At 44.3% G+C, this 25,611-nt stretch overlaps 1 protein-coding gene across 6 annotated transcripts; it reads right to left on the reverse strand.

The window, feature by feature from the left end:
* Positions 1-4,350: 4,350 nt before the first annotated feature.
* LOC308064553 (L-threonine 3-dehydrogenase, mitochondrial-like) lies at positions 4,351-17,973 on the reverse strand. 6 transcript variants are annotated; one of them, XM_080389178.1, is made up of 10 exons: positions 17,865-17,973; positions 15,858-15,969; positions 12,280-12,481; positions 11,883-11,925; positions 10,372-10,442; positions 9,468-9,617; positions 9,207-9,379; positions 8,301-8,391; positions 7,559-7,828; positions 4,351-7,324 (listed from the first exon to the last, which is right to left on the reverse strand). In XM_080389178.1, exons 3-10 carry the CDS (start codon positions 12,461-12,463, stop codon positions 7,185-7,187), a joined length of 1,122 nt encoding a protein of 373 aa, XP_080245304.1. In that variant the 5' UTR covers positions 12,464-12,481; positions 15,858-15,969; positions 17,865-17,973; the 3' UTR covers positions 4,351-7,184. The 6 variants fall into 6 exon arrangements, with proteins under 6 accessions (XP_080245304.1, XP_080245307.1, XP_080245306.1 ...); XM_080389181.1 differs by lacking the exon at positions 17,865-17,973 and adding an exon at positions 17,793-17,816; XM_080389180.1 differs by lacking the exon at positions 17,865-17,973 and adding an exon at positions 17,270-17,407.
* Between the last annotated feature and the right edge of the window lie 7,638 nt (positions 17,974-25,611).

A 25,611-nucleotide genomic window follows, 5' to 3' on the forward strand; every position in this document is an offset into this window, starting at 1 on the left:
AGGGACATGCTAAGCAACTAGCAGCAAGGTGGAGGACGCTTCTGTTGAACTTAAGAGGGACATGGGACAGATGATTTGATTACAGGAAGATATTCAGGAGTCTCCTTGTGCTTCTTCTCACGTGTGGCTGGATGGTAAAATCCCAGGACCTTGGTAGAAAGGGTGGTAGAAAGGAGATGGCCCAGCCTGTTGGTGTGAGACCCCAAGGAGGGACACAGTGCTGTGCCACATCCCCTTTCTCCTGCTTCTTGGTTCCCATGCCAGGCACTGAGACACCCAGAGGGGAGATCACACGACTAAACTGAGCAGAGCCTGGACCCCCTCTGGCTGGCACAGTCTTGCTGTAGCCAGATAATGGATTCGTTCATGCTCCAAAGCAGGCACATCTCATCAAAACCGTCTGCTGGTTCTTGCCCTGGACTAACCCCTGACCTATTCCCAGGGATGGGGTTGGCAGGTAACGTAAGGAGAACAGGCATCAGCTGTGATCTGGGTAAAACTGTGCTGTTCCCCCCCAGCCCCAAATCCCTTGCTGCCCAAACCTTATTCCCAAACTGACAGGGATTTGGACTTCCAGCAGCTTTCCTTCTCAGGACAGATGCAGATGGTGTCAATCAAAGCTCTGGATCCAAGGGCATCCACAACCAGCGCACAGGCTGGAAGCTAACTCACGCCAAAGGTCTCATTGGCTCCTCTGGGAAAGTTTGGCTGAGAAACCCGAGGTTACGTCTGTGCTAAGAAATAACCCTCCTGTGGCCGTTTCCCATTCAGCTTTACACAAACCTTCAGAAGAGCTAAGGAGATGTACAGAGATGTCTTCAAACCATTCAAGTCTATCTGCCTCCAATCATGACTTCAAGCCCATTTTCCTTTCCTCTTCCACCTGTCCATATTCACCTCTTGTCATGCTGTAAGACTTTAAAACTTTAGGGCTGGAAAGATCTTTCCTGTATCTGCACAATGGTATGGGGATTGCTCTGTGTTTAGAGACCAAAATGACTACAATAATACAAAAAATAATAAGACTTTCAAGCACTGACTTCTGTAGGAGATTGCTGCTTTTCCTAGTGCTCAGATGAGGTCTGCCCAAGCAGCCTGGGAAGGCATGGCAGCTAGAGAAATGAGCATTTCTGTGCTGGGGAAATGCCTTCTGGATCAGGAAAGGAGTGGAATTCCTCAGCGTCTGAAATCCTCTGAGGTGAAACACATTTCAAGATAAAAGGCTGCTCTGGAAAAATAAAACTGAACATCCTGTTCTACTTCTATAGTGGAAGTTTCTGACTTCACTCAAAAAAACGTCATTTATAGGAAATCTATATCTTTTCCACATAAAATGTCACTGAAATCAGCACTTTTGGCACTTCCAGCTAGAAAAACATGTAGCAGTGAGTACCTGTAGCTGCTCCCAGAAAGACCTTAGTGGGCCCCCAGACTGGCTGGAGAATCTCACACCTCAGTTGGAAGGATGGGAAACAAACGAGGTGGCACCACGCTTTACAATGGCCAGAGGGAGAGGGAAGCAGCACAGAAATACTGAATGATTTGTAGAACTTTGCAGGATATCAGAGCTCTACTTGAGGTCAGAAGAAATATTATCCCACATTTTAGATGTCTTCTGCTGTGGGGACCCATCTGAGAGAGAGAAGAGGGCACAGTCTGTAGGTGGCATTCAGCCATTTGTATTTTTTGACAAGAAGATTAAATCCCCTCAAAGCTGAACACTAACCTGTGTGATGCACCTTCTGAGGAGCTTCAGTTTGCCCCTCAGGGAGACTGCACAAGGACTACAGAAAACACATCTCCTGGAAGATATTAACTGCATAGAAGCAACCCCTGGGTCAGGATGGATAAGGGTTGTTCTGGACAACCAGTCCAGTGCTAAACTAGATCGCAGTTTTACCAGATTGTTGGCTTGAGTTCTCAGAAATGCACAGGTAGTCCATGCCAGTTTGAAGGAAAGCATCCTAAATGGCTCCCAATTGCAGTACAAGGTGCAGGAAGCAAATTTCTGTTCTTGCTGAGCAATGCTCACTCCAGATTTGAGTTCCACAATGGCACTGCTGAAGCATGCGCGTGTTTTGAAACCTGCCTCGACTGGCAAAAGCCAGCCATGTGTACCAACTCTCTTAGCTGCTGTCTGCAGTTACAGTCATCTTTAAACACCTGGTTTTATTCCAGAAGCTGGCCACGGAGTGAAGAGGCAGGCATCATCACAGCCATCCCGTGACATAAATGACGCACCCAGGAAGGACAGCAACTGTTCTTGTGACATTGCTAGCCAGTGGGTACATGTGAGCCCACCCCACCACACACCCCCTCAGCCCCAGCATGCCACAGATGCTCAGACCCGTGGTGAATTTAGAATCACATACAATTATGGTAAGAAGCCAAAAATAGCCTGAAGAGCACTTGGCTGGCCCAAGCTTCCAGAAGAGCAAAGGTTTTGCTATGCCAGCTAATGTTCGCCTAATATAGAGACAACCTGCCTCAAGGGTGTCAGGGAAGACCCCAACATTGCCTGAAACATTGGGTGTAACGAGGGGGGCTGCAAGGTGGGCATCCCAGACCCTGGAAGCTATGTTCCTGCCCTCTGGCTAACCCTGGTGCTCTCCTCTCTCCACCTCCCTGGGCTGGACTTCTCTTCCCCGGAGGCATGCAGATCTCCCAACAAACTTAAGTTAGAGCCTGACCCTGTCCTGAAGAACAAAAAGAAGGGGTTTGCCAAAGGCACAGAGGTTAACCACCCGCAGTCCTCACCCTCTTTCACCGAGGGAAGGTTTCTCCTCTTCTGCATCTCCTTCTGACATCTTAAGATGCAGAAAGCAGCTACATGTGTATGGGCTTAAAAAAAGGAATTAAGTTTGACATCTCAGGAGTTAATGATTGCAGTAGGGCCTGGACCCAGACCCCAGCAGGACTTGCATTTCCATCCCAGGCTCGGGCAGTGACTTTCAGGGTGACAGAAAGACCCTTTCCCCAAGCCCTGTTTCAAATTCAGCACACTCTGGGTATTAACAGTACATTGCCATAGCGGCACGTAGCTCAGTACCGACTTCCAAACCCAGGGGAAGCTGAAAGAAAGAACGTGCTCCATCAGCACCCACACCTTGAAAAGGAGCAGAGCTCCTTCCTTTAAAGCTTTTTAGTGTACACCAACCAATAAGCACGGCCTCAGCACTGCTTCAGCTCTGTGCGTTCCCTCTTGGGTGGGAACAGCAAAGCGAGGACAATGAAGTCAATCGCTGACTCCAATGCAAGCCAGCAAGGAGGAGAGGTAAAATTGAGAATTAAAAGCAAAAAGGTTAGGAGGCTTTTGGTTTTGCTGCACAAATGCAATTGCAGGGTCAAATATTCTTAAATCTCTGAAGAAGAGGGTGCATGGAATAGTTGTTCTTGCAGGGCCTGAAGGACCTGTAAGGTGATGGTGATTCTCTCCTCAGCTACGCAGCTTTGGATGAAGCACCATCACCTATAGCACTTATGGAAGCCAGACCGAGCATGTGTAAACAAGAGTCAAACTAATTATCAAAATGAAGTAACTGGAAAGAGCACGGTGGTGTAAACACCCTGACTGTTCTGCAAGAAACATAATGGTTGCATTAGTCATTAAATCATGGTCAAGTGGAATGCTTCCTCCACAAGAAGTTCCCATCATTAGAAAGTTGAGGTGCAGGAGGAAAGCCCTTGTTTAACCTGAAGGGAGCGTTTATTCATCAGTTAACGAGGCAGGGTGCGTCCACACTAAGTTATCAGGAGCACGCTCCTTCTCACTCATGTCTGCACAAACCTCTCCTGATGACAACACTACTGGTTGCACAACAGCTGGAGTCAAGACCTGCACAGAGGCAGAAATGAGGACTCTATGATCTGAAATGCATGGCATGTTTTTAAAGCTCCTCCCTCAGAACACCATCGCTCTTTTGCAATTTCAAAGCTGCACAGATGTAAAAAGAGAGACAGGAACAGAGCTGAAGACAGGCCTGCTGGCTTCTCCACGTGAGAAGCTACGAAATCTAATGTGACAGAGGAACATTTGAAACCCAGCACTTTTTGGATGGCTACCATCTAACAAGCACTGCCCATACACCTGAAGAGGCTTGCTGAAGGTGGAAGGGTAACCATGTTGTATCTGCCTAGGAGCGACTGCTACACAGAGCAACTGGAATAATCAGCAGAAAGTTAAAACATACAAATGTTTGAGAGTCACTACACAGACCAGAGTGCGTGTGAACCTTTCTCTGCGCCTCAAATCCTGCATCGCTTCTGCAGCTGAAGAAAAGGCATCAGTGCTAACAAGCATCCCTCCATCAGCACTCTTACAGGCTCTAAACAAGGGTGACAAACCAAGGATACATCTGCATAGGATTTTATTAAAGTAGGCATCATCCACAACTGCCAACATTTGAAAAAAATACTCTTAACTTTTTCTCTCCTGAACAGGTAATTTAACAGCTGCAATGCTCAAATGCCATGAGAGAAGTCTCTGCCCAGAAGTCAAATTTTGAACTGGTAGCAAAAGTTTGACATTTTGTACCACATCAAATTGGTTTAATACAGAAAATACTGTAACATAGTTACAACAGAAGTTAGAGAGGAAGATACAGAAAAAAACACACATGCATTGTTGGTCACCGGTTGAAAACCGGAATTTCATACAGGACTTGAACCTTGTAGACACATCTAATCACATTCCCTGACTATCACCATATTATTGCCTCCAAACAACTCTCTATTGCAACACAGTTTATTTCAGATTTTGCAAAGTATAAGTTTCTTAAACAGCTGCTCCTAAATTAAGACAGCAACTTTTGGCAGAATAAAAATAAAAATTGTTCAAAATGCCATAGGTCTGAATTTCACCTTCACCGTAACACCTTATCCAAAGCTTTTGTGCAATGCCACAACCAAGGACAGTGTGTTCCAAAAGAAAGAACATTCTTGCTCTTCACTCCTGTTAGTGTTAAGTGGAGCTCTGAACACAGGTGAGGGGAGTAGAGCCCAGGGCTTTGAGTGAAGTAAAGAAGTGGAGTGAGGCCCATCAACAACTCTTTATTTTGCACGTTTTGTGGAATGGAGGCAATGGGGAGTCCCCAGAGTCTGAATTATGAGAGACTGGAATGGACAAGACGCTTCAGCTCACATTAAAGCCCTTCATCTGATGGTTCAGTTTAACAGTCCACCAGGAGATATTCCTGTTTTGGCAGGGCAGAGGACAAAACCCAAGCCAGTCTTTCCTTTTAGGGTATGAATCGAGGGCCAACTTTGCTGGCCCATTGGGCCAAATATTACACTTGAACAATGTGATAGTTACAACAGTGGCCAAAGTTTAAAAACTTGCCTTGTCAGAAATGTAAACAATATAAAAATCTTTCAATAACAGGCCACAACCTTAGAGGGTTTTGAGCTTAAATACTTGGGAACAGAATACTTTGCCAACAGATGAAACAATAAGATACATACAAAACCAAGAGACACAAGTTTAACAAATGTTTAAAGTAACTGGGTTTCACCACAGAATCTTCATTTGGAGTTTACTTTCATGAGAAAACATATTCCCTGCAGCATGTAGACTCCTTCACAGAGACAGAAATCTGGTCATGTCAGTTATCCACTGGCTGTGGAAACACTGCAGGGCTACAGAAAGCATAACAGACTTGCAACTACCAAAGCATCACCACAGAAAACATAGCAAAAAAGTTGTAGGCAAAAAAATACTTGAATGTGTTTACCTACACACACCGTTGGAGTATACAGGACAATAAAGATGGAGAGCTTCAAACAGGGAATCTCCAGTAATTTTGAAAATGAGATATTTTTTCTTTGAAAAAAAAAAAAATCAAAAGTTCCCAGATTCTGTTTCTCAAGGCATGCTATAGCTATAGTAGCTGATGGCTCAGATTCGCATCCACAGAAACTGGTATTTTACCTAAAATGGCTTTCCTGTCTCTCCAGTTTGCTGTTTCTCAAAGTCTCCTAAGTAGCTTTTGAATAAACATATCTTCCTTGCACACAACTACTAAGACTCCCTTTTTAATCCCAGAATCTCCTGTGCATGAAACTCAATGAGCAGAACAGCCCTTAACTGTAGCTAGAAGATGGTTTCAGCTTCTGGATCCCTCTCTAAAGAATAAAAGCATATGACAGTTACACATAAATAGCATCTACAAATACACTTACAACACACGTGGAAAGTGTAGTGAACATGAACAGATTTCAAAGGCTGACTTGACTCTATCATAAGACTCCATCATCAGCCCACCTTTAAAACTTGCTCCAGGCAGTATGTCATCATGCTAGCATGGCAAACAACTGGGATAACCAAAAGTAGTGCTAATTAACAATAAACCCATACACGGGCATTGCCTTCTTGCAATACGCCCCAGATTCATTCACATATACGTAAACAACTCTTCGGATTTCGGAACTGCCACTGAGGTTAACCTGAAGGCTGCAGCAGTTTCAATGAATAGGACAAAGCCTAGCTTGTAAACCCTGTTTTTTTAAAGCATAGTGAGAATTCAAGTCCTGTTCGCCTTCACATTTATAAGCATTATAAGAATAATGCTACTTTGTATGCCCTCTGTACAGAAAAGCGTATGTTTATACAGCACTACATATATATATAAATATATATATATATAAATAGAAACTATTGACCAAAGTTTGATTTCAAACTAGAATTGCATTGACCCCTGCATTTTGGAAACATGAAGTAACTCTTCTGATCTCTCTTTTGTAAGCAAAGAGTAGAAAGGATCGTATCTTACTACGATCTAACATGCTCCACCAGGAGAATGAAAAGCCTATCGTTAACTTTGCAGGATATGCCCAAAACAGCAGGTTTGGCAATATTGCCCCATGTTGTTTGCCAAAGAAGAGGTAGGCAGCAGGAATGATTGGAGAGTCATCAGCCTGGAGTTAAGTGCTTTTTTTTTTTTTTCTAGCTGCTTAAGTGTGGAAGTTAAAGAACTCTACGTTTGTCATCAGTGCTGTGCTTGGAGACAGTACCAAATGATGTTGTTTATCTAACAGTACATTCTACCTAAAGTACGTTTCTTCCCAACTCTATTGCTACTTATGAAAAATTAATAATTGACATGCTCTAAGACTCAGAAAATTATAAACTAATTTAGTCATTTCTTCCTGGTCCTCCGTGGAAATCTGGTAACATCTTACAAAGTATTTCAGTTAGCTTGAGCAATCCTGGACTCACACCCAAGGAAGCTAAACATTGTAGCCACCAACTCTGGCAGATCATAATCATGTTTCCAACCCCAGTCCCTCCGGGCGTTCCTGTCGTCAAAGTTCATCGGCCAGCTGTCAGCTGTGGTGGAAAAAAAGGAGAAACAGGAGCATGAGGCTTAAGAAAAACATCTTTAAACTTTAAGATGCATCACCACTGGCCATTTGAACTACTGAAGCTGAATTTCAAACTGTAAGACTTGAACTGTACAGGAACAACTTGCAAGTGTCTGAAAAGGAAAGAAACTGGTCTGCCCTTAACATATGGCAGTCTTAACATCTTTTCTTACCCACTGCTAAAGAAGCTGATACTAACCTATGGCCTGCCTGACTTCATCCACATTGAAGGTCACTTGGAGCTCAGGAACATGCTTCTGCACCTCTTGCACTAGCTCTTCAGGAGTGAAGCTCATGGCACTGATGTTGTATGTCCTCATGCTCAGTGCCTCTGCAGGGGCCTCCATGACCTCTAGAGTTGCTTTCAGACAGTCATCAATATACATCATAGGGAGACGAGTGTCCGGCTTTAAATTGCATTGAAATTTGCCAGTCTTTATGGCATCATGGAAAATCTGGACAGCATAATCTGTAGAAAAGACCAGTGGATGTATGTACTCATCTGCCTCCATCTGTTGTTCACTCCACGACAGTCAACAACCCCCAGACCACCTCCAAAGTCTCCTGTCTAAAATCTAGCAGCAGAACTGTGTATTATTTACATTGAGCTGCAGGAGCGTAAGTTATTCTGAACTATCCCAGTGATATTCTAGCACTTGCACACCGCAGCAAGAGAACAGAGTTTAAAATATTTTAAAAGAAAATGGTCTCAATGGGTGTAATTGATCCAAAATCTCTTACTGTTTAAAGGCAAAGACAACAAAATCACACCCTAGGCTGGAGTGTACAAAAGTATCGTTGTAACAGTTTAAATAGTATCCCTACACTCATGCTCTATACTGCCACAGATTAAATTTCTACAGACACATTAAACATTACTCTATTGGCTTGTTTTCGCTCTTCTTGCCTGCAATACTGAGAACTATGTCCAAGTCACTTACCAGTTGTTCCCCCACCAGGCTGAGAGTCAGCAGATATAACTCCTGGATACCTCAGGCAGCGGAAGTCTAAGCCATACCGGTAATGGTAGTACTACAGAGGGAAGAGAGAAACATAGCTTTACACATCAAGACTAGGCCATACAACTGGTTGATTTCACAGGAAGTCTACCACAGATGAACCTTCACGCTGCAGTTATCCCCTGGCAGGGATGAAAGCAAAGGAACTACCAAACAGCCTCCATTCCCTGCCAGGTAGCTGATCTCCCTGCTTACTCTTTTCTAGTTTACATCCACATCAGTAGATATGGATTCTTGATACAGATCGGCTTCTAACGTAAGGTTTAGATCTAGTGCTCAGAAACTGAAAATTCCTCAGTTTGTGAGACATTTCAGGTTAATACAATCTTCAGACCTTCCACTGTCCTTCGTAAATTTCAAGTGTGAGGAAACTGTATGTAAAAATACCAGGTTTAATGATGTTATGTTTATAAAAAACTACAAAGCCAAAAGATAAGTTGTGCATGTACAAACTCCCATGTTTTTAACTTCAGTGTCTTTTTTTGGAGGGGGAGGAGCAAAAGTCATCATTGTCCAGTATGCTTTCAGAAGGCTTTGTACACTGACATTTGTGCAATGCCACTCATACTGGCAGATGAGGCAGAAGCCAGTCAATATAACTTGCTTCCCTGTTTATTTTGAAAGTTAGATGTTTGCCAGCTTCCAATTCTTTGCACTTTTTCCAACAAAACTCAAAAGACCTTTGTCCTTAAGAGCTGCCTCAGACTACTATTGAGCACTCAAGCCTGAAGTAAGGAAAGAAAGGGGAGAAGAGAAATTCAGTCAGGAATCTTACAAAAGCAATTAAGTTCTCCTACAACGTTGATGAAATAAATAAAAAATTCTCACTTCTCCCATGAGCTCAGCATGAACCTTGGAGACTCCATAGATTGTCCTTGGTCTCTGAATGCAGAGATCAGGAGTTGGGTCTCGAGGAGAGGTGGGTCCAAAGGCTCCAATAGTGCTTGGAACGAAGAGCCTCAAATTATGCTCAGCTGCAATATCCAGAACATTGTGTAAACCTGGAACAAACAACAGGATTTATCAGAACATACACAGCACTTTCTCAAGCCTCTGCAGAGTCACAAACTTGAAGCCCTTGTCACATACCAGTAATATTTACAGCTCTGGCCAAAGGGACGTTTGCTTCTCCAACAGCACTGAGTAAAGCACTATAGTGGAACAGCCAAGTTATCCGATTATTCACCACTATCTCACGTAAATTCTTGTAATCCAAGATATCCGCATAGATAAAAGGACCTAGAACAAATGGAACCAGAAGGAAATTGAATGTCAAGAAGAATGGATGTAAAGAGAAGTTCTACATCAAACTCACATTGCTGCTTCTTGACCATAGCTGTATTCAGAATTTGACTGCACAGCAGAATGTGTGCCTCTAACAGCAGCAGTCAATGAATCAGTAAATAAGCAGGAGAAATGAGTGGAAACTACCTTCACCTCAGCAACAGACTGATGCAAGAACTCCTGTTTTATCCAGTCAACAGCATGAAAACAGGGAACATCTAGCGTACAATATTCAAGTATCTAAATACATCATTAAACAGTAACAATGAAGAAAAATTTATGCAAGTTTCTAATGAAAATAATAAAAAATCCTACTCTATATCCACCTTAACATAAAAATTGCCTGAGCATGGAAAAACAAAGCACAAATTTAATTTCCAGCTTGTTCCCTCCAAAAGAATAAATGCACCTCTTTTTGCAGCAGAAGCACAACAGTCAAGTTCAACTTGACTCAAGTAGTTACTCTGGTCAACAAAGTGGCAAAGCAACAGTGAAAAAATTCAAAGAAAAATATTTAGAAAAAGGGAATAATAGGCAGGAAAAATCCATGTCTTAGCACGATTTCAAAGCAGGAAGGTGTTATCCAGAAGTTTTGAACAATAACTTGTTCTGTCTAATCCACATATCATTTAGACTTTGGTAATTAATCTATGAATATCAGAGATAAAGTAAAGATTTTGTTTATCATGTGCTTCCCCCAGTCACTTACCACTATAAAAAATGTTATCTGCAGGCTTCCTAATGTCAGACAAGATCACATTGTTCTTTCCAAAGCGTTTCCTGTGTAAAAATACCCATATGGTATGAGTCCACAGTCTTCAAGATAATTCATAAGTTGCTATTGGTATTTTGTTTTGCAGGAGGCAATATCAGAGGAACAATTATTTCCACAATGAAATCAGTTATTGCGCTAAAAAAACCACCAACAACCCTTTAAATGTCAATAAAGCATTTTAGGAAAATTAGTAAACTACTACTAATAGCAGTGAAAGGTTGCATAAGGATAGAGAAATTTTCTAGAAAAATTAAAATACGTTGAGAAGAACTACCTTCCTACCCTCTTCTGAAAATTTTACCCAGAGATAATCTACTCCCCTGCAGCCAGCAAAAAGCCACTGGGCTTGCTGCAACTGCAGCTACATTTATACCAACAAAGAACATAACTGAGCAATCTCTGCCTTGTGCTTTTCTAATCAACACAAGGCTGTTGCAGAGGTCAAGTCTGATGGTGCTGGAATACATTCCAGCCTTCTATTATTTTGATTATTTTAAAATAAATGTATCATAGAAAAGGTAGAAAACATTCAAACTGCACCACAGGAATGCAGTAAATTTGCTCATTTTTGGTCATAGTCCAAATCCTCTGCAACAAACACTGTGTGTTAACAATACTCTGGAGCTGAGCAGGTGTCGATATGGACAACGGTACGGGCCAGAGACAGCTCTCAGACCATTTTATATTTCTTGAAAAGATACCATGGAAAAAATAAGGTAACTGCGTATGTGAAGCAGAGCAACGAAAAGAGTCAGAATAAACATATTTTCAATTTACTCCTTTTGCTGCATCAGTTTATCTTCCACCAAATCATAAAAACTTCCATATCTCATATCCTAATCTTTTTTTTTTTTTGTTTGTACTTTACTAAATAAGGCATCTTATTCCTGAAGCCACTGAACTGAAATTATCAGAGATAAAAGTCAGCAGCTGCAGAGCCCAACAGCTGGGTAGTTAGCAAAGGACTAAGTATTTTTTCAAGTGGATGCATGTACTTTTTTCTCTCCTGTAGTCCCTGCGTAAAATCACTGCCTTTGTCTCTCTATTGAGCACTGAAATCCAGCCTTATTTGGCTATATCAAAAAGAGAGAAAAGGGAACCTGACCACCCTCTGAGGATTCAGATTCTGAATACTTCCATTTAACTGGAAGCAAACTGAACTCAGTGGCTAGTCTCTTAGACAAAATTATGTTATTTCGGGAATCGTGATCAATGTACACACAGAAAGTACATCAGTGAACCTAAACCAAGCAAAGGAGTAAAAAAATAAAAAGATGGTGAAAAACTAAAATTATTTACAAAACTAAGAGGCAAAAAAGAATCTGCAATCGTCACCAGGATTCTTTTATAAACAACCTTTCAGAAAATTATTGCTTTTAGAAGTGATAGAAGCTTTTAGAAGCTTTAATTCCTCACTAACAGCAAGTCAGAGAATCATGACATACCTCAGAAGCTTAGCAAGTCCCACTCCAAGCTGGCCAAGACCACCTAAAATGGAATACAAAAGAGACAAAAATCAGAAAGTGGTATCAAAATAGAGTTCCATCATTGCATGTATCACATTAGAAATAACTACTGTTTTTCCCAGTTAGTCATAAAGCTTTACTTTTTTCTCAAGGTAAACCAAATTAATAGGTTTTAGTAGATTTCCAAGGGAAAAAAACCAAACAAACCAGGAAAGTTTACATGGGACACCAATCTTATCATCATGTGGGAAAGATCATCACAATTCCAAAATATTTTGAGTACTTCCAGTATTCTGCTCACCAGGGAGGAAGAAAGGGAGTGGGGGACTCAACTGAGAAGGTGGAGCAGCAATACAGTTATGGCAGGAATGCTGACCTGTAATTAGCACCCGAGGATGATCAGACTCAGAAAAAGAAACCGAGTGAAAGCTGGCATCAGAGGCCACCTGGCGAGGCGAGACTCCAATGCATCGAACTGGCACAGTGGAAATCCCACATCCACAACCAGAGCTCTGTAGCAGCTGGCTGACAGCTCTGCTCACGTTTTTGACAATTGCCATCTTCCTCCTTCAAGTATGCTGTGAGAACAAGAGAAAAAGATTATTCACATATGACTCAACCATATTAAACATTTTAAACACTCCCTTAGAAAACTGAAGGGTTTCAGAAAAGTCTGATGCAATCCAAGTCCCAGTTGACGTGCCAACTGAGAGCCACGTCTGCTAGAAGCAGTCTGTGAAGTAAGATAAACAGAGGTAACGTATTCACCAGAGCAAGCTCAAGAAAATATCCACAGCCCCAGCACAGAGTCCAGTATAATGAACAGTGAGAACACAGTTCAAGTTTAAGCCTTTTTAAAACTGTCACTAGAAACCATGATTTCAAGCACAATAGACAACAGATACAGAATTCAACAAGTTCAGCTGCTATGATTACACAGCTTCACTGTAGGTGCTTCTGAGTGAAAGTTTTATAGACTGCATGAATAAGCAACCCTTCTTAGTATTGCATCAGCAAGACTCAGCTAAGCCAACAGAGGCTTAAAAAAAGGTCACTGCTTTGCTCAAACTTAACACACACGATGGACAGCAGCCAGGAAGCAGAACAAAGGAGAAGCAGTATGTACCCAGGACTGACGAAAATGTCCTCCTAATTTCACACACACACAAAAAAAGACATGATTCACTCACCATAACACAGCACAAAATTATCCCTATTTAACCCTGAGATACATGCAAATTTGGCTTTCTTTCTCTCCAAATCTTTCATATTGGGAAAAGAAATGGAGAAGAATGTAGCTCAAATAAATTGCATCCACAACAGGTCTTCCCTGAGGCTGCAGTTTACTTCTTTCAAATACATTTCTTAAGGAAGAATTTAAGTGATTGTGCCTTATCCCCTTCGAACAACTTTCAACTCTTTCCCGAAGTGCTAGAGTAAGTAAATTCCCACACAAAAACATATTTCAAAGCTAGCTTGCTTGAGATTACCCTGTCAATTCCTTTCTCGTACATGTTCTTGTGGTATCTATTATAAAAAGGAAAAGGGGGGGAGAAGGGCAGCTACAACAAGAAATTACAGCAGCTAATTGCTGCAGATGAATTCCAGCACTACCAATTCTAGTATGCATAGAAAAACAAACAAGTAATTAATGTGGGTGTTCCTTTCACTTAGGGCAACACGCAAGTCTGCAAATTTTCTGATACTTTAGGGAGTCCTGCTATTTAAATACAGAAGACTTGCTAAACTACCTATCACATGCTTCATAAGATACCCCCCCAAAAAAGTGCATTACTAAAAAGCACAATTGCATATTTAAACTGATCAAAGAGACTTATTCTGAGATGCACCTCCCCTCACACCCCCTTAGACTTGTTTGCTCACTTCTTTATTACCTTGAGAAGCACAGTCAGTTAATATCCTGATGAATTAGCCAAGCTTCTGTTGCACCTCAGCCACAAACCCATCAGAGGGATCAGTCTCACTGATTATAGGCTTGATCCATCAAAGCTGTACCTCTCCTTTCACAGTGCTACAGAAGCAATCACTCTGTCTTCTCTAGGCTTTCACAAGTCTCTTGCAATTCCTTGTTATACCCCAATCTGATATACCTGCATCTAACTCCACCTACAAAACTAGAGCAAACAGACTATTCCTTGAGCACTGAAAGTGAAGAAGCCCCATTTCCTGAGGACTCAATCTCAGAGGTAATTAATTGCTCTGTAAAAGGTTATGATATTGTTCTCCTATCTTGATTCTCTCATGCTGATTTGTACAAGTCAGCTTATATTGCTGATAGGCCACAAAGATGATTAGGGGACTGGAGCATCTCTCTCCTATGAGGAAAGGCTGATAGAGCTGGAATTGTTCAGCCTGGAGAAGAGAAGGCTCAAGGGGGGGATATTATGAATATATATATATAAATACCTGAAGGGAAAGCGCAAAGAGGGCAGAGCCAGGCTCTTTTCGGTGGTGCCCAGTGCCAGGATCAGAGGCTGTGGGCACATGCTGAAACACAAGAGGTCCCTCTGAACATCAGGAAAGATTTTTTTTTTACTGTGAGGGTGACAGAGCACTGGCACAGGTTGCCCAGAATGGAGTCTCCATCCTTGGAGATCTTCAACAGCCATACGGACGTGGTCTCGGGCAGCTGACTGGGTGGCCCTGCTTGAGCAGGGGGCTGGACCAGATGACCTCCAGAGGTCCCCTCCAACCACAAACATTCTCTCACGCTCAGCCAAGGCACTAATGAAATTTCCCTCCCATGCAAACCCACCTTCACAAACCAGACATATTCTTGCTATTTTTGAGGCTCAGTCCCTCTCAAACTTATTTGAAATTAGCCAACAGGTGCAAAAATAGTTACATGTAAAGAGGAAGAAGGCAGCAGGCAGATATACCCAGATAATTCAATCTCATAAGCCATGTTTCTCCCTAGGAAACCAATGTAAGTTAAAGGGCAGTGTTCGGACTTTTGAAGAGCCATGATAATCCCTTCTTGTTTCAAACGGGTAATAAACACTTACAGCACTAAGAGAGACTCACTGGTTTCTGTCACCAAAAGTTTCCCCTTAAAGTACCTGAAAAAGCATTTTGCTTTCTATAAACACAATATAAACTAAAGTTTATTGCTACCAAAAATGCCATGCTAGGATGACATTGGTTTCCCCAAACACACCTGGAGTGAAACCACACAGGCTTAAGCTGAGAATTTACTTGCAAGCCTAGGCTGACTCAAAAGAACAGTAAACACATTCTATACCAGACACTGAGAAACCCCAGGCTCACCAAGCAGCGCAGCTGCATGTGAAAATCCCACCTCTGACATGCCTGTTATTTCTATTTCAAATATGAAGGGCGGGGGGGTAACTAGCTATTAAATACTAAAGCTGCCAACAAATGCACAGATATATAAAGACATTAACATTACTCCTTAAAAGCACCTCCCCAAACCAATCATAAGATACAGGTAGCCCCAACACAGTGATTAACTCACAAAAGCAAACTGGGACAGAAAAGCCCATTCTGCTAGATCAGTTTCTCATTGTAAGTAACTTCAAGGAGTTAACAGCTCTGAACACAGAAAGTATTCATTTAACTGATGCAAAAAGCCTTAAATTCTTTGATAGGTTTCTCTTTCTTACTATCTCAAAGAGGAATACTTCTGCACCTTTAGGAACCGGAGAGAAAAAAGAAGTTATACATATATTTTTCTTTTCAACCCCAGCCCTCCTATATTACCTTCTGACCAGTTTCTCAGTCACTGGTTTTACTCACCAACCCAAACTGATATTAGAAACTAGCTCTTTTGTTTTCTAAATCAAGTAAAATGAAGAAGTTTTATCTTGAAGCATGGAAGCTTATTTCCTCCACCCCACTAATTTAAACTAACAACCAACGCTAATCTAAAGAATTAAGCAAGACACACTGGAATTTTTCCTCTTCTGTACTCACCTGTCCCTCAGCCGGTAACACAGCAGAAGCAGAATGGAGACGGCAATTTATAGGACACTGCCTCTTTTGAAAGCCAATCAAAACTTGACAGAAAGTAGGAGTTGTCCCACACCTTAAAAAAAAAAAAAAAGCGTGCGCGTGAGAGCTGCAGCAGCGAGGGATATCACTTCGTTCACATTTGCTTGATTTTGAAACGTCTGTAACTTTGTGATTGGCAGAGAACTCTGAAGCTATGCAGCCCGCTCCTTTAACTAACAGAACCTTACAACCTAGGGTCATCTGTGAAGGACAGGTTTTAAACTAATTGGTCGTAGTGCAAAGGATTAGTATAAAGTAAACACATGTTCAAATGTAACAATAATCTCCCTGGGACAGCAGGAAATTTCTGAGTTTTCTAAGAAGATTAAAGTTCAGGGAGAGGGAAAAGAAGTGAAAAAAGTAACAGGTCTATAAAGTGACACTTAGCATGCTAAATGCCAGTTGCTATTCTTCTGCAAGGTTTCCAAAGTGTTACATAAGCAGCAAGCACTTGCTGCTCATATTAAAAAAAAAACAAAAAACCCAAACCAAAACCACCAAACGTTTATAGAAGTTAGAAATTTCTTCTGTATTTGTTATTAATAGAACATTACGGTGATAAGATGATAAGAAACTCACGGGTTAGGCGTGGAAAATCCCACAACAGTAAGCTTCAAAGAAAATGCAAAAGGGGTAGGTGAGAGAGGTCAGAACCAAATGCCAGATCTCCTGCAGCATTTCTGGGGGCCGCACAGCTGCTGAGATGCCACGGGATGCCCCTCCACAGAGCTAACCAAAGAAGTCCAAAATGTAAGACACTCTCTAGGGCACAGGATCTTGCAGATCCCCAACCACTAGGACTTTCAAAACAGCCAACAGCCTCGGGCATATGGTCCACACCAAGCTATTGTTCTCACCTCATATTTGTCTTCAAAACCACACAGTTTCTGCTTCAGACGTAAAGAAAAGCTTATGCACTGGAAAGCTCCTCTACTTTTTTCCTACTCTGTCAAGAGCTTGAGTGGAAAAATACTGCCCACCTGGGTGCCCAGAAGACAAGCACATGCCACCTTGCCTGTCCCGAGGAACAGCCTTACTCCCCGGTGCCCAGGTGCTGCCCACTGGGAAGTCCATTGGATCACCACATTGGAAGCACTCAAGCTGCAACAACCAGGGGATACTCCCAGCTCAGCTAACACCACCGCCTGGATAGCTGGGCAGACCAAAAACCATCACACATCCCCTGGTGGCATCTCCTCAGGTTCTGAGAGCCCCAAAGCGGGGTGCAGGGACCCAAGAGACCCAAAGCAGGGTGAGGGGACCCTGCATGCCTCCCTGTGTCCCCTGGCAGGGTGGATGGGGCAGAGCTCCCGGGTGGCCAGCTGCTGGCTAACCTCAAGCTGAAATAACCTTGACACGCAGGCACAGCCCCAGCGGCTCGTTTTACTGAGGTGACGCAGGAGGCGACGCGCTGCCCCTCGCCAGTCCCGCCAAGAGACGACGTCAGCCTGCAACACCGAGGGACCCACGGGGAACCTGACCTCAGCAACCGAAAAACCCAACAAATACAGGAGTCAGATTATAGCCGCAGCTTGGCAGCGTGAAGCCCTGCGAGCGGGGAAAGAAGATGGGCCTCACGGCGGGTGCCCGGGGATGGCTGGGGGGATGGGCGCAGGGCTCCGGCACCGGGGCCCAGGAGGGGTCTGAGGCCCAGGCGCCGCTCCCAGCCCCCCAGGAACGGTGGGGTGGCGGGGGAAAGTCCCGGTGACCGCCGCCGGCGCTGAGGCGAAGTAGAGCGAGAAGCGGCGCCCGCCGCCCCCTCAGCGGCCATTGAAGGGGTGGGGGAGGGGGTGGGGGAGGGGGTGGGGGAGGGGGTGGGGGAGGGGGTGGGGGAGGGGGTGGGTGCCCCTCCCCCACCTCATTCATTCGGTGCCGGGCCGTGGAGCAGGGCGGCCCTGCGGCCCATTCCCCCCCGGGCCCAGGGCTCACCCGCCGGCCCCGCCGCACTCCCGCCGCCGGCTCCCGGTGCCGCTCAGCCCGGCGCCGCGCCCCGCAGGCCCAGCAGCGATGGGGAGGGGCGGGGCTGCAGCCAGACGTCACTGCCTGCCGGGGAGGAGATTGGAGGAGGGGCGGGGGGCGCGGTGTGACGTCAGAGCGACGCCACGCAGGCGTGATGTCATCCCCCGCGAGGCGCATCGCGCCCTCTGGGGGGGGGGGCCACGCTGCAAAGGCTGGGCCCAGCGGGGCGCTGCGGGCGGGGGTTCCCCAGGTCAGTAGCCGTGTCACCGGGCTGTCCCCCCCAGATACGAGGTCAGCAGGCACCAGCCCGGTGTCACACTGCACCGAAGGCCGAGGGCAGGCGTGGCGAGAGCCGTTCAGGTCTGGAAGGCGTGAGGCGAGGGGAGCCGTGGGGGCTGGGCCCCACCCCGCCCCAGGGTCACCCCATGGCAAACACCACTAAAAATAAAGTTTCTAACCGCAGCGGCACCTGGGGCTGCGAGGTAGTATGTCACACAGCCCGCCTGCCCACAGGAAGCCACGGCCCGGGGAAGGAACTTGTTCGAAGTAACGATGAAGAAACTTCTCTTGGGGATTAGGTGACCTACGGCCCTGTGCCTTGAGCAGGATGAGCGTGGCTGTGGTGGTCCCTCTGGGCAAGAAGGACCAGCAACCAGCATATTTTGCTAAATAAAACCTTTTGATTAAACGGCTGTTGAGGAGACCATGGCAAAATGGTGAGTTCTGCAGGGGTTGCGTACCTGGGAAAAAGACTGTTCGATGATCCACGTACAGATGGAAAGTTCTCCTGCCTCCAAGAAGGAATTCATACAGATGTTGAAGAGCAGGTTAATTTATGGCAGTTTAAATGCCAGAAAATCTTTTAAGTATCCAAATAAAAAAAAGAAAAAGGAAAATAGAAACCAGGAGCTACCACCTCATGAAGCAGGTAGAAGGTGAAAGCCCTCTAAGACCATGGTAACTGTCTTCTGTGGTAATTAATGGCAGAACACTGATGGCAAGACTTCAGGAATAACTAAAATATTAGAAAGTTGCCTCTCTACATGGAGGAAGATGAAAAAGCAAGAGCTGGAAAGTGGTATACCTCTCCTCTTCCCCACTGTGAACAGTTTAAGACCTGTTTATGAGCAGAAATTAGGCAAGATGGAAAAACTGTCACCTGCAAAACACTGTGAAGTACAACACACCAGAAAAAATAGGTAACGTTTCAAAAATATATGTTTAAATGTGAAATCCAGGTGAGCACCTTCAAACACTACGTAACACTGCTGGGAGTGAGGGTGAACATAACTCAAGCACTAACCATTTTTAAAACATAAACTGATAAGCTCAACACCACACAAAAATGACTGCATTGTATGAATAACAATCAAGTGGGTCCAGCCAACAGAAATGACCCATACTTAAGTGTAATACCTGTGCTTAGCTTGCTTATGCCTCAATGTTCTGCTTATAATAAACTGCTTTGAAAAATGGCATTTTAATAGAGTGGTTAGTTTGCAAATCCCTGTGAGGTCCTCATCTGCTCCTTGCTTTGGTTAGGCAGGTGTTGCTCATCCCTCAGTGAACTGAAATAAGAACATAAAAGCAGCCACAGCGAATCAAGCAAAGATCATCCTACTCCAGTCTTTTTTGTCTCTAACAGCAGCTCTTTCCCCACAATACTATCACAGACCTCTGTGACGTACAGCTGAAAGACTTTCTGAACCAGACATGGTATCTGCACATTCAGTATATTTACAGTCACTTGTCATTGATGTTTTTCTCCTCCACAAACTCACCTATATGCGTTTCAAATGCAGGTAGGCTTCTGGTATCAACACTAGATAATATGCCTACTTCATATATAATTTTGTGCACTTTAATTATATGTAGCTACGCTGTTACGTAACAATCCCCAATCCACCTCCCAAGTGGTGAAATTTATATGCAGGAGGCAAGGGGGGAAAAAAACAAGTCTTGAAAAAGTCTTATAAACATCTCTGTGGCAAGTTAATCTTATCTCAAAGCCTTTGTATTTCGAGATTATTTGGGGAGTTAAACGTTTATGGTTCTGAAAGACAGAAGTGTTTGGAATAAGCCGGGGGCGGGGTGTGTGTGTGGGGGGGTGTGTGTGTGTGGCATGGGCGGTGTGTGTGCAGGATGGGGAAGGAACATTTTCTAGTACAGCTCAGCAGAAGAAAAGAGGAGAAGGGTCTGGAGCTGTGGAAGCTCTGTAACAAATGCTGCTGGCAATGAGAAGACTTGTGAGAGTTGGCTTAAGGAAAGGAGGGTTCAGACGGCTTCTGTCTGAAAGCAGGCATTGCTGACTGCATCCCCTGTTTAAGACTTAACATGGTCCATCAAATCCATGGTCCATCAAACATGGTGTCTTGTTTGCCAGCAGCTTGTCTCCTTTGTCCTTCAGAGGATGTCCTACTGATCCACATATTCATGATGTTCCCCTGAGAAGTCACCTGCTCCCTCAGCCAGAAACAGCAGTAAAACCTTGATTTAGGAGTGGGATTCCCATATCGAGCCCAGCTTCCTAGGCTACAAAAAGGCAGCACACTTGGACACTGCTAAGAGTTTTAGAAAGTGTGACATGGGATCAGATTTAAGTCCGAATACTTTGCTCAAGGCTTTCTAATCCCTCCTGGTTGCTCATTAAGAACTTCCTGCTACATACAGCTTTACCAGTTGTCTAGGAAATCAGGGGTGCCTGGACTGGATCGAACCGTGTCGTGTTACTGGGTTTCTGCAGTTTCAGCCAAGTAAGGCCCCTCTCTCGAAGGATGTTTGGCCGGTACTCCCCAAGACAATGTGCAACATTGTCCTTGCTGCCTCCATACAGTATTACTGTATTTTCCCATTGATTTGGGGAGTGTCTGTGTATCATCCCAAACAGATAGGATTGCCTGTCAGTGGGCTGCCTGCAAACAAGAACAGACAGTTCACAACATTTGCTCAAAGTAAACCAGCCAGAGGCAGGCTGGGGAGCAGAAGTACTACACATGGGGGCAATAAATAGCACGTGATGGGCTGAGAAACAGAAGAGAGGGAGATTCACAGTCCTGAGGCAGGCAAAGGAGTGGAGAGAAGGAATGAAGAGACCAAGTGAAGGACAGCATTGGAGGAAATGGCCAGAACTAGTGTGCAGAGGCCCAGATGACTTTATAAGCTGGGTGCTGTGTGCATGCACTTCTCACTGGAGACTTAGCAGTCTTTCCAGGAGAGAGTTCACCATGGACTTCACTCCATGGCTTTCCTGTTAGGCTACCAGTCAGGGAGGCACCAGCATGGATCACGGTATCTGAGGTAACACACCTCTTTTGTGCAGTCCCAGGCCAGCAGGCACTCAGTGGGGAGGCCTTCTGGGCCCTCCTTTTACCCCCAAGGGAGCCCTTTGCTCCAGCTACCTGTGCACCTCCCAGTCCTGTAGAACAAAGGAACAGCAATGCAAAAGTGCAAAAGAGATCAGCATTGAATGATGCAAACTGTAACTTGAGGCAAGGGAGACAGTCCAGAGGCCTTGCACACAGATGGCTATCTATGCCAGACCAATGTGGACCGCATCTGATACCCCAGAGCCTACTTTACAGTGATGCATTTGGGTGTAAGAGAAGCATTAGTAAAGATTGCTTCCTCTGATGCTGATAGGAAACACTTGGGCAGGTGCTTCAAGCGGAGATCATTTCCCCAGAAAGGAAAATGAAGAGGCAGCATTTTTAAGCAAGAAATAGAGCTCTGATTGTGCTTTGGAGGACATGGGAAGGAAAGATGTAGGACTGCATTTTCTTCAGAAGGCTTGTCAGCTCACAGGACACATTCCTGTGATGAAGTGCATGTTGACCCTAGGGTAATAGCCCACGAAGCATTCAGTCTTTCACTTTTGTCCTGTAAACAAATTTATCAGTCATGTTCCAAACTAGCATAAAACAAAATGTCTCCAATGGAGAGCACCATCCGATCCCAGTTCAATATACCTGGTATCAAGTGAATTCCCTTTCTAGGACTATTGTAGTTTTCAGTTGTAGAGTCTAACACTCAGTGAGATCCTCGCTGTGGACATGCAGCTCCACTAACTTTATTCTCTACATGTCCTCCTACTTAGAAGAGCAAGTAATGTTCATAGGATGAGTTTTCTTCTTGGAACAGCTACACCCATCTCCTGCACAAAATCAGCCAGCAGGCTCTCTCTCGTGATATGCTAGAAGCTGAACAGGAGTTTGCTGAACAGCTGTCAGCTGGGGCTTTAAACATGTGTGCACCGATAGGATGTATCTCCAGTTCTGAAGCATGGTGTCACAACTCTTGGGCTGTGCAGATAGCACAAACATAATTCCTGCAGTCCCTGTTCCAGAAAAGATCCTCTTACTGAACAAAGTCCCCTCTACATTGGTTTCTGCTCCTAAGACCAACCAGGTGACTCATGCTGCTGGGCTGAGGCCTCAGTTAGTGAAGCCACGTAGGACTTTGCAAATATGTGAGATACTGGCTTTGATGGGGAAGGGGGAGCCATCTCCTTGTATTGCTCTTTTAGGAAGCATGACCTTGCTCAGAAACACTGTAGAACCTACCTGGTCCTACCACTGCCACAGGGCTGGTGACCTCAGTAAGAGTAGGAACATGCAGGAGAGGCACTGGAAGGAAAGGCAACAGAGGCGGTTTGAAATGCGAAGGTGATGATTAGCAACTGCAAATCAGTTAGCTACTACAGCCCTCTGATGTCTGGGCAGTCAAGGACCTGGTGACACAGCCTAGGAAAGCCAATGATATCTGTAATGAGCTGCAGTCCTGATCAGGAGCATGGATAGTGCAAAACAGCCCTTGGGCACATGGACTCAACCAGACAAGGCTCATGGGAAGCAGAGAGAACAAGCTACAGCTTTTCAGCCAGAAACTGATTCAGGTCACGCAATTAAGACACTAGCAGATTCTTCCATTACCAGATCACTCACTTGGGGAAACCTATAGAACCATGCTAGCAGATTCTTCCATTACCAGATCGCTCACTTGGGGAAGCCATACTAATCTACACTCCCTGAGAACAGCAGGTGCTGCATCACATTTATCGATGAACACTGATTTAGACCCCATTTGCGCCCTCAGACAAGTATGCATAATTCCCATAAGAAGCAGCATATGCAGCAGTTTAGGATTATAACATGTAACTTTGGGATAAAAAAAAAATCTGCTCAGATGTCGGGGGAGGAAGTTACACAGTCTCCACACAAGGAGAAAGTGGTACAGCCTGATGCATTTTATTTCTCCTCAAAATTATCACTGAAAATGTGTGGCTGGGGATATCACTGCATAGGATCATATTGATCTGAAAGCAGTGCTAGGAGGTTGGCTCAGAGGACCCACGTGAACTGGAGAACATAACAAGACATGATATGATCACCAGAGGACAAAGGCATGAGTAAATTGTCAGTTCTAGATACAAGTTCCTGTGGTGTCTGAATGTGCCACGGTAGCCACAAAGTCACCAAGGAGGGAGACTGAACTTCAATTTGATGTCAGCTCGGCCACAAAGAATGTGAAAAGAAGAAACATCTTCTCCCTGTGGCGCTGAACTGGTTTAACCCTGACGTTCATCATCCCCAACAGATCTGACACAGGCTGCCCTTGTGCAGAAGAAGGTGTCACATTGTGTTGGCAGGCGAAAGAGAACCTCGTACTAATCAAAGTCAGTTGAAATCTTCCTTCTGTGAGTGACTGGCATTGCTTTTGCACACAAAGGTGTGTCACATGGGATTGCCATTTCCTTGAAGGAGAATAGATGGGGAAGATTTTATTTAGAATGACCTTGATCCTCTTTGGTTCAATTAGATTTGCCTAGTCTATTTTTTTTTTTCCCAAATGAGAGGTGAAGCACTGTGTGAACAATGGATGCCTTAGTTTTAAGATCAACGACCTGGCATCATTCCAGTTCTTGTGAGCTCCTGCAAAGTGAAAACACAGGTGTTAGTCCTTCAGGTAGGCTGCAAAGGAGGCATGCTTCTGCTGATAGTGGCTGTTCAACACTCTGGGTAAGATCACTGTCGGAAAGGTAACATTTTCTCCAGGCAGGCCAGTCAGAGAAAGCAGGAGTTTCTGCAACAGGTTTAACTCCAGCACTGGGTGCACACATCTTAGGGACTGCAGTGGCTGCAGTCATATTTCTCTGCATAAGGGGACCACATGGCATCTTGAACTGTAACATACCAGGATAAAGCCCTCAGCACTCCTCAGACGCTTTTGTATAATCAACATCTTTTTGTGAACACAGGAGAGCAGTTCTGCAAGGGCAGCTCCCCTTACAGACAGGCATTTCTCCACTGCAATGTGAGACACATTAATACTGCTAATGCACTGATGGCAGATGCTCTATCTGTTTTCTTTTACATCCACGATGCTCATTTCCATCCTCATGGTGACAGGTTTTACAGGAGAGATGAGACACAATGACAGTCCAGAGCAACAAGAATTATCAAAAAACTGAGAAAAGGGGAAGGGAGCAGAGACAGTTCTGTGAAGAGCAGAAGTAGCTGGAGGAGATAAGGAGCCAATCTTGTGCAAAGCACCACCAACACTACAACACCTACCACCACACCAAATATATTGATTTCAAAGCCACGTACTCCAATAATAGGAAGATCATTCATTAGGACAAGCTTTTAGCTGTAAGGAAGTCCTGGAAAAGATCACTCAGGGAGGGAGCAGAGTTTCTGTGGCAAAGAGATTTAAGAGCAGGTTAGGTAAGCCCTATCAACAAGGATGTACATCTAGTGGATCCTGTCTCAGAACAAATGGAGGCTTAACAACCTCCTCTGTTCAGATTTGGCATTTGAGTCTCTCCCCATTGCTTGCTACTTCTGAAGCCTTTACGGTTTAGCTGTGCATACAGAGTGATCCTCCACTTTGGGTGTTACCCATAGAATTTTGTGATTTATTTAATATCCAAGTAACAAAAAATCACAAGGCAACAGTTGTTTATCCTGAGAATGTATCAGAAAGATCACTGTTTCAAGTTTTGAAGGTTACACAATCCTCAAGAAGCTCTGGCCTGCACTGCAACCAGCTAGTAGGAATTCCTAGATCTCAGAATTAGATGCATTTGTTATTTTAGGGAAGGAAACAGTTTCATTTGTTCCCTGAAGCCTTTCCTATACGTGCCTGTTTACCCACTGTCTTGCAGCTTCACATCTAAGCAACAAAACAGATGAACAAGTGGATCCCAGATACAAGAACTATGATTTGAGATCTATTTGTGTGTATAGGTAACAAGCCAGGCAGGGAAAACTCAGGTCCCAAGTCATAGCCTTCATGAGCACTTGCTTGTACAGAGGCCATAATGTTGCTAAGAAATCCACAGCAAGCTGATGCTTGCCCTTAAGCAGGGTTTTCACACCTTGGAGTAGATACACAGAGCTCACAAGAGGCAGGCAGGCGCTCTAATTTAAAGCCACTCTCGCTTCTCTTTTGCTGACTTTCCTGTTTTTCTAGCAGAGTTCCTGCAGTACGCTGAGAGTGTCATGTGGAAGGCTCAGAACAAACAGTCCCAACCAATCTTCCTGCCCTTCACAGCTTCTATAAAGGCCAAATATGTGCATTCTGTAACAAATGTAAGTAAACACAGCCAAAACCAAAGGCAGATGGGAAACATTATATACCCTTAGCCGTTATTTTTGCAGAACTAGATCCACTAACAGTGTCTGGAGTACACACAGCATCCATTTTTCTTCCTTCCTTA

The sequence above is a fragment of the Falco punctatus genome, assembly GCF_963210335.1.
Source record: "Falco punctatus genome assembly, chromosome: 5".
Classification (NCBI taxonomy): Eukaryota; Metazoa; Chordata; class Aves; order Falconiformes; family Falconidae; genus Falco; species Falco punctatus.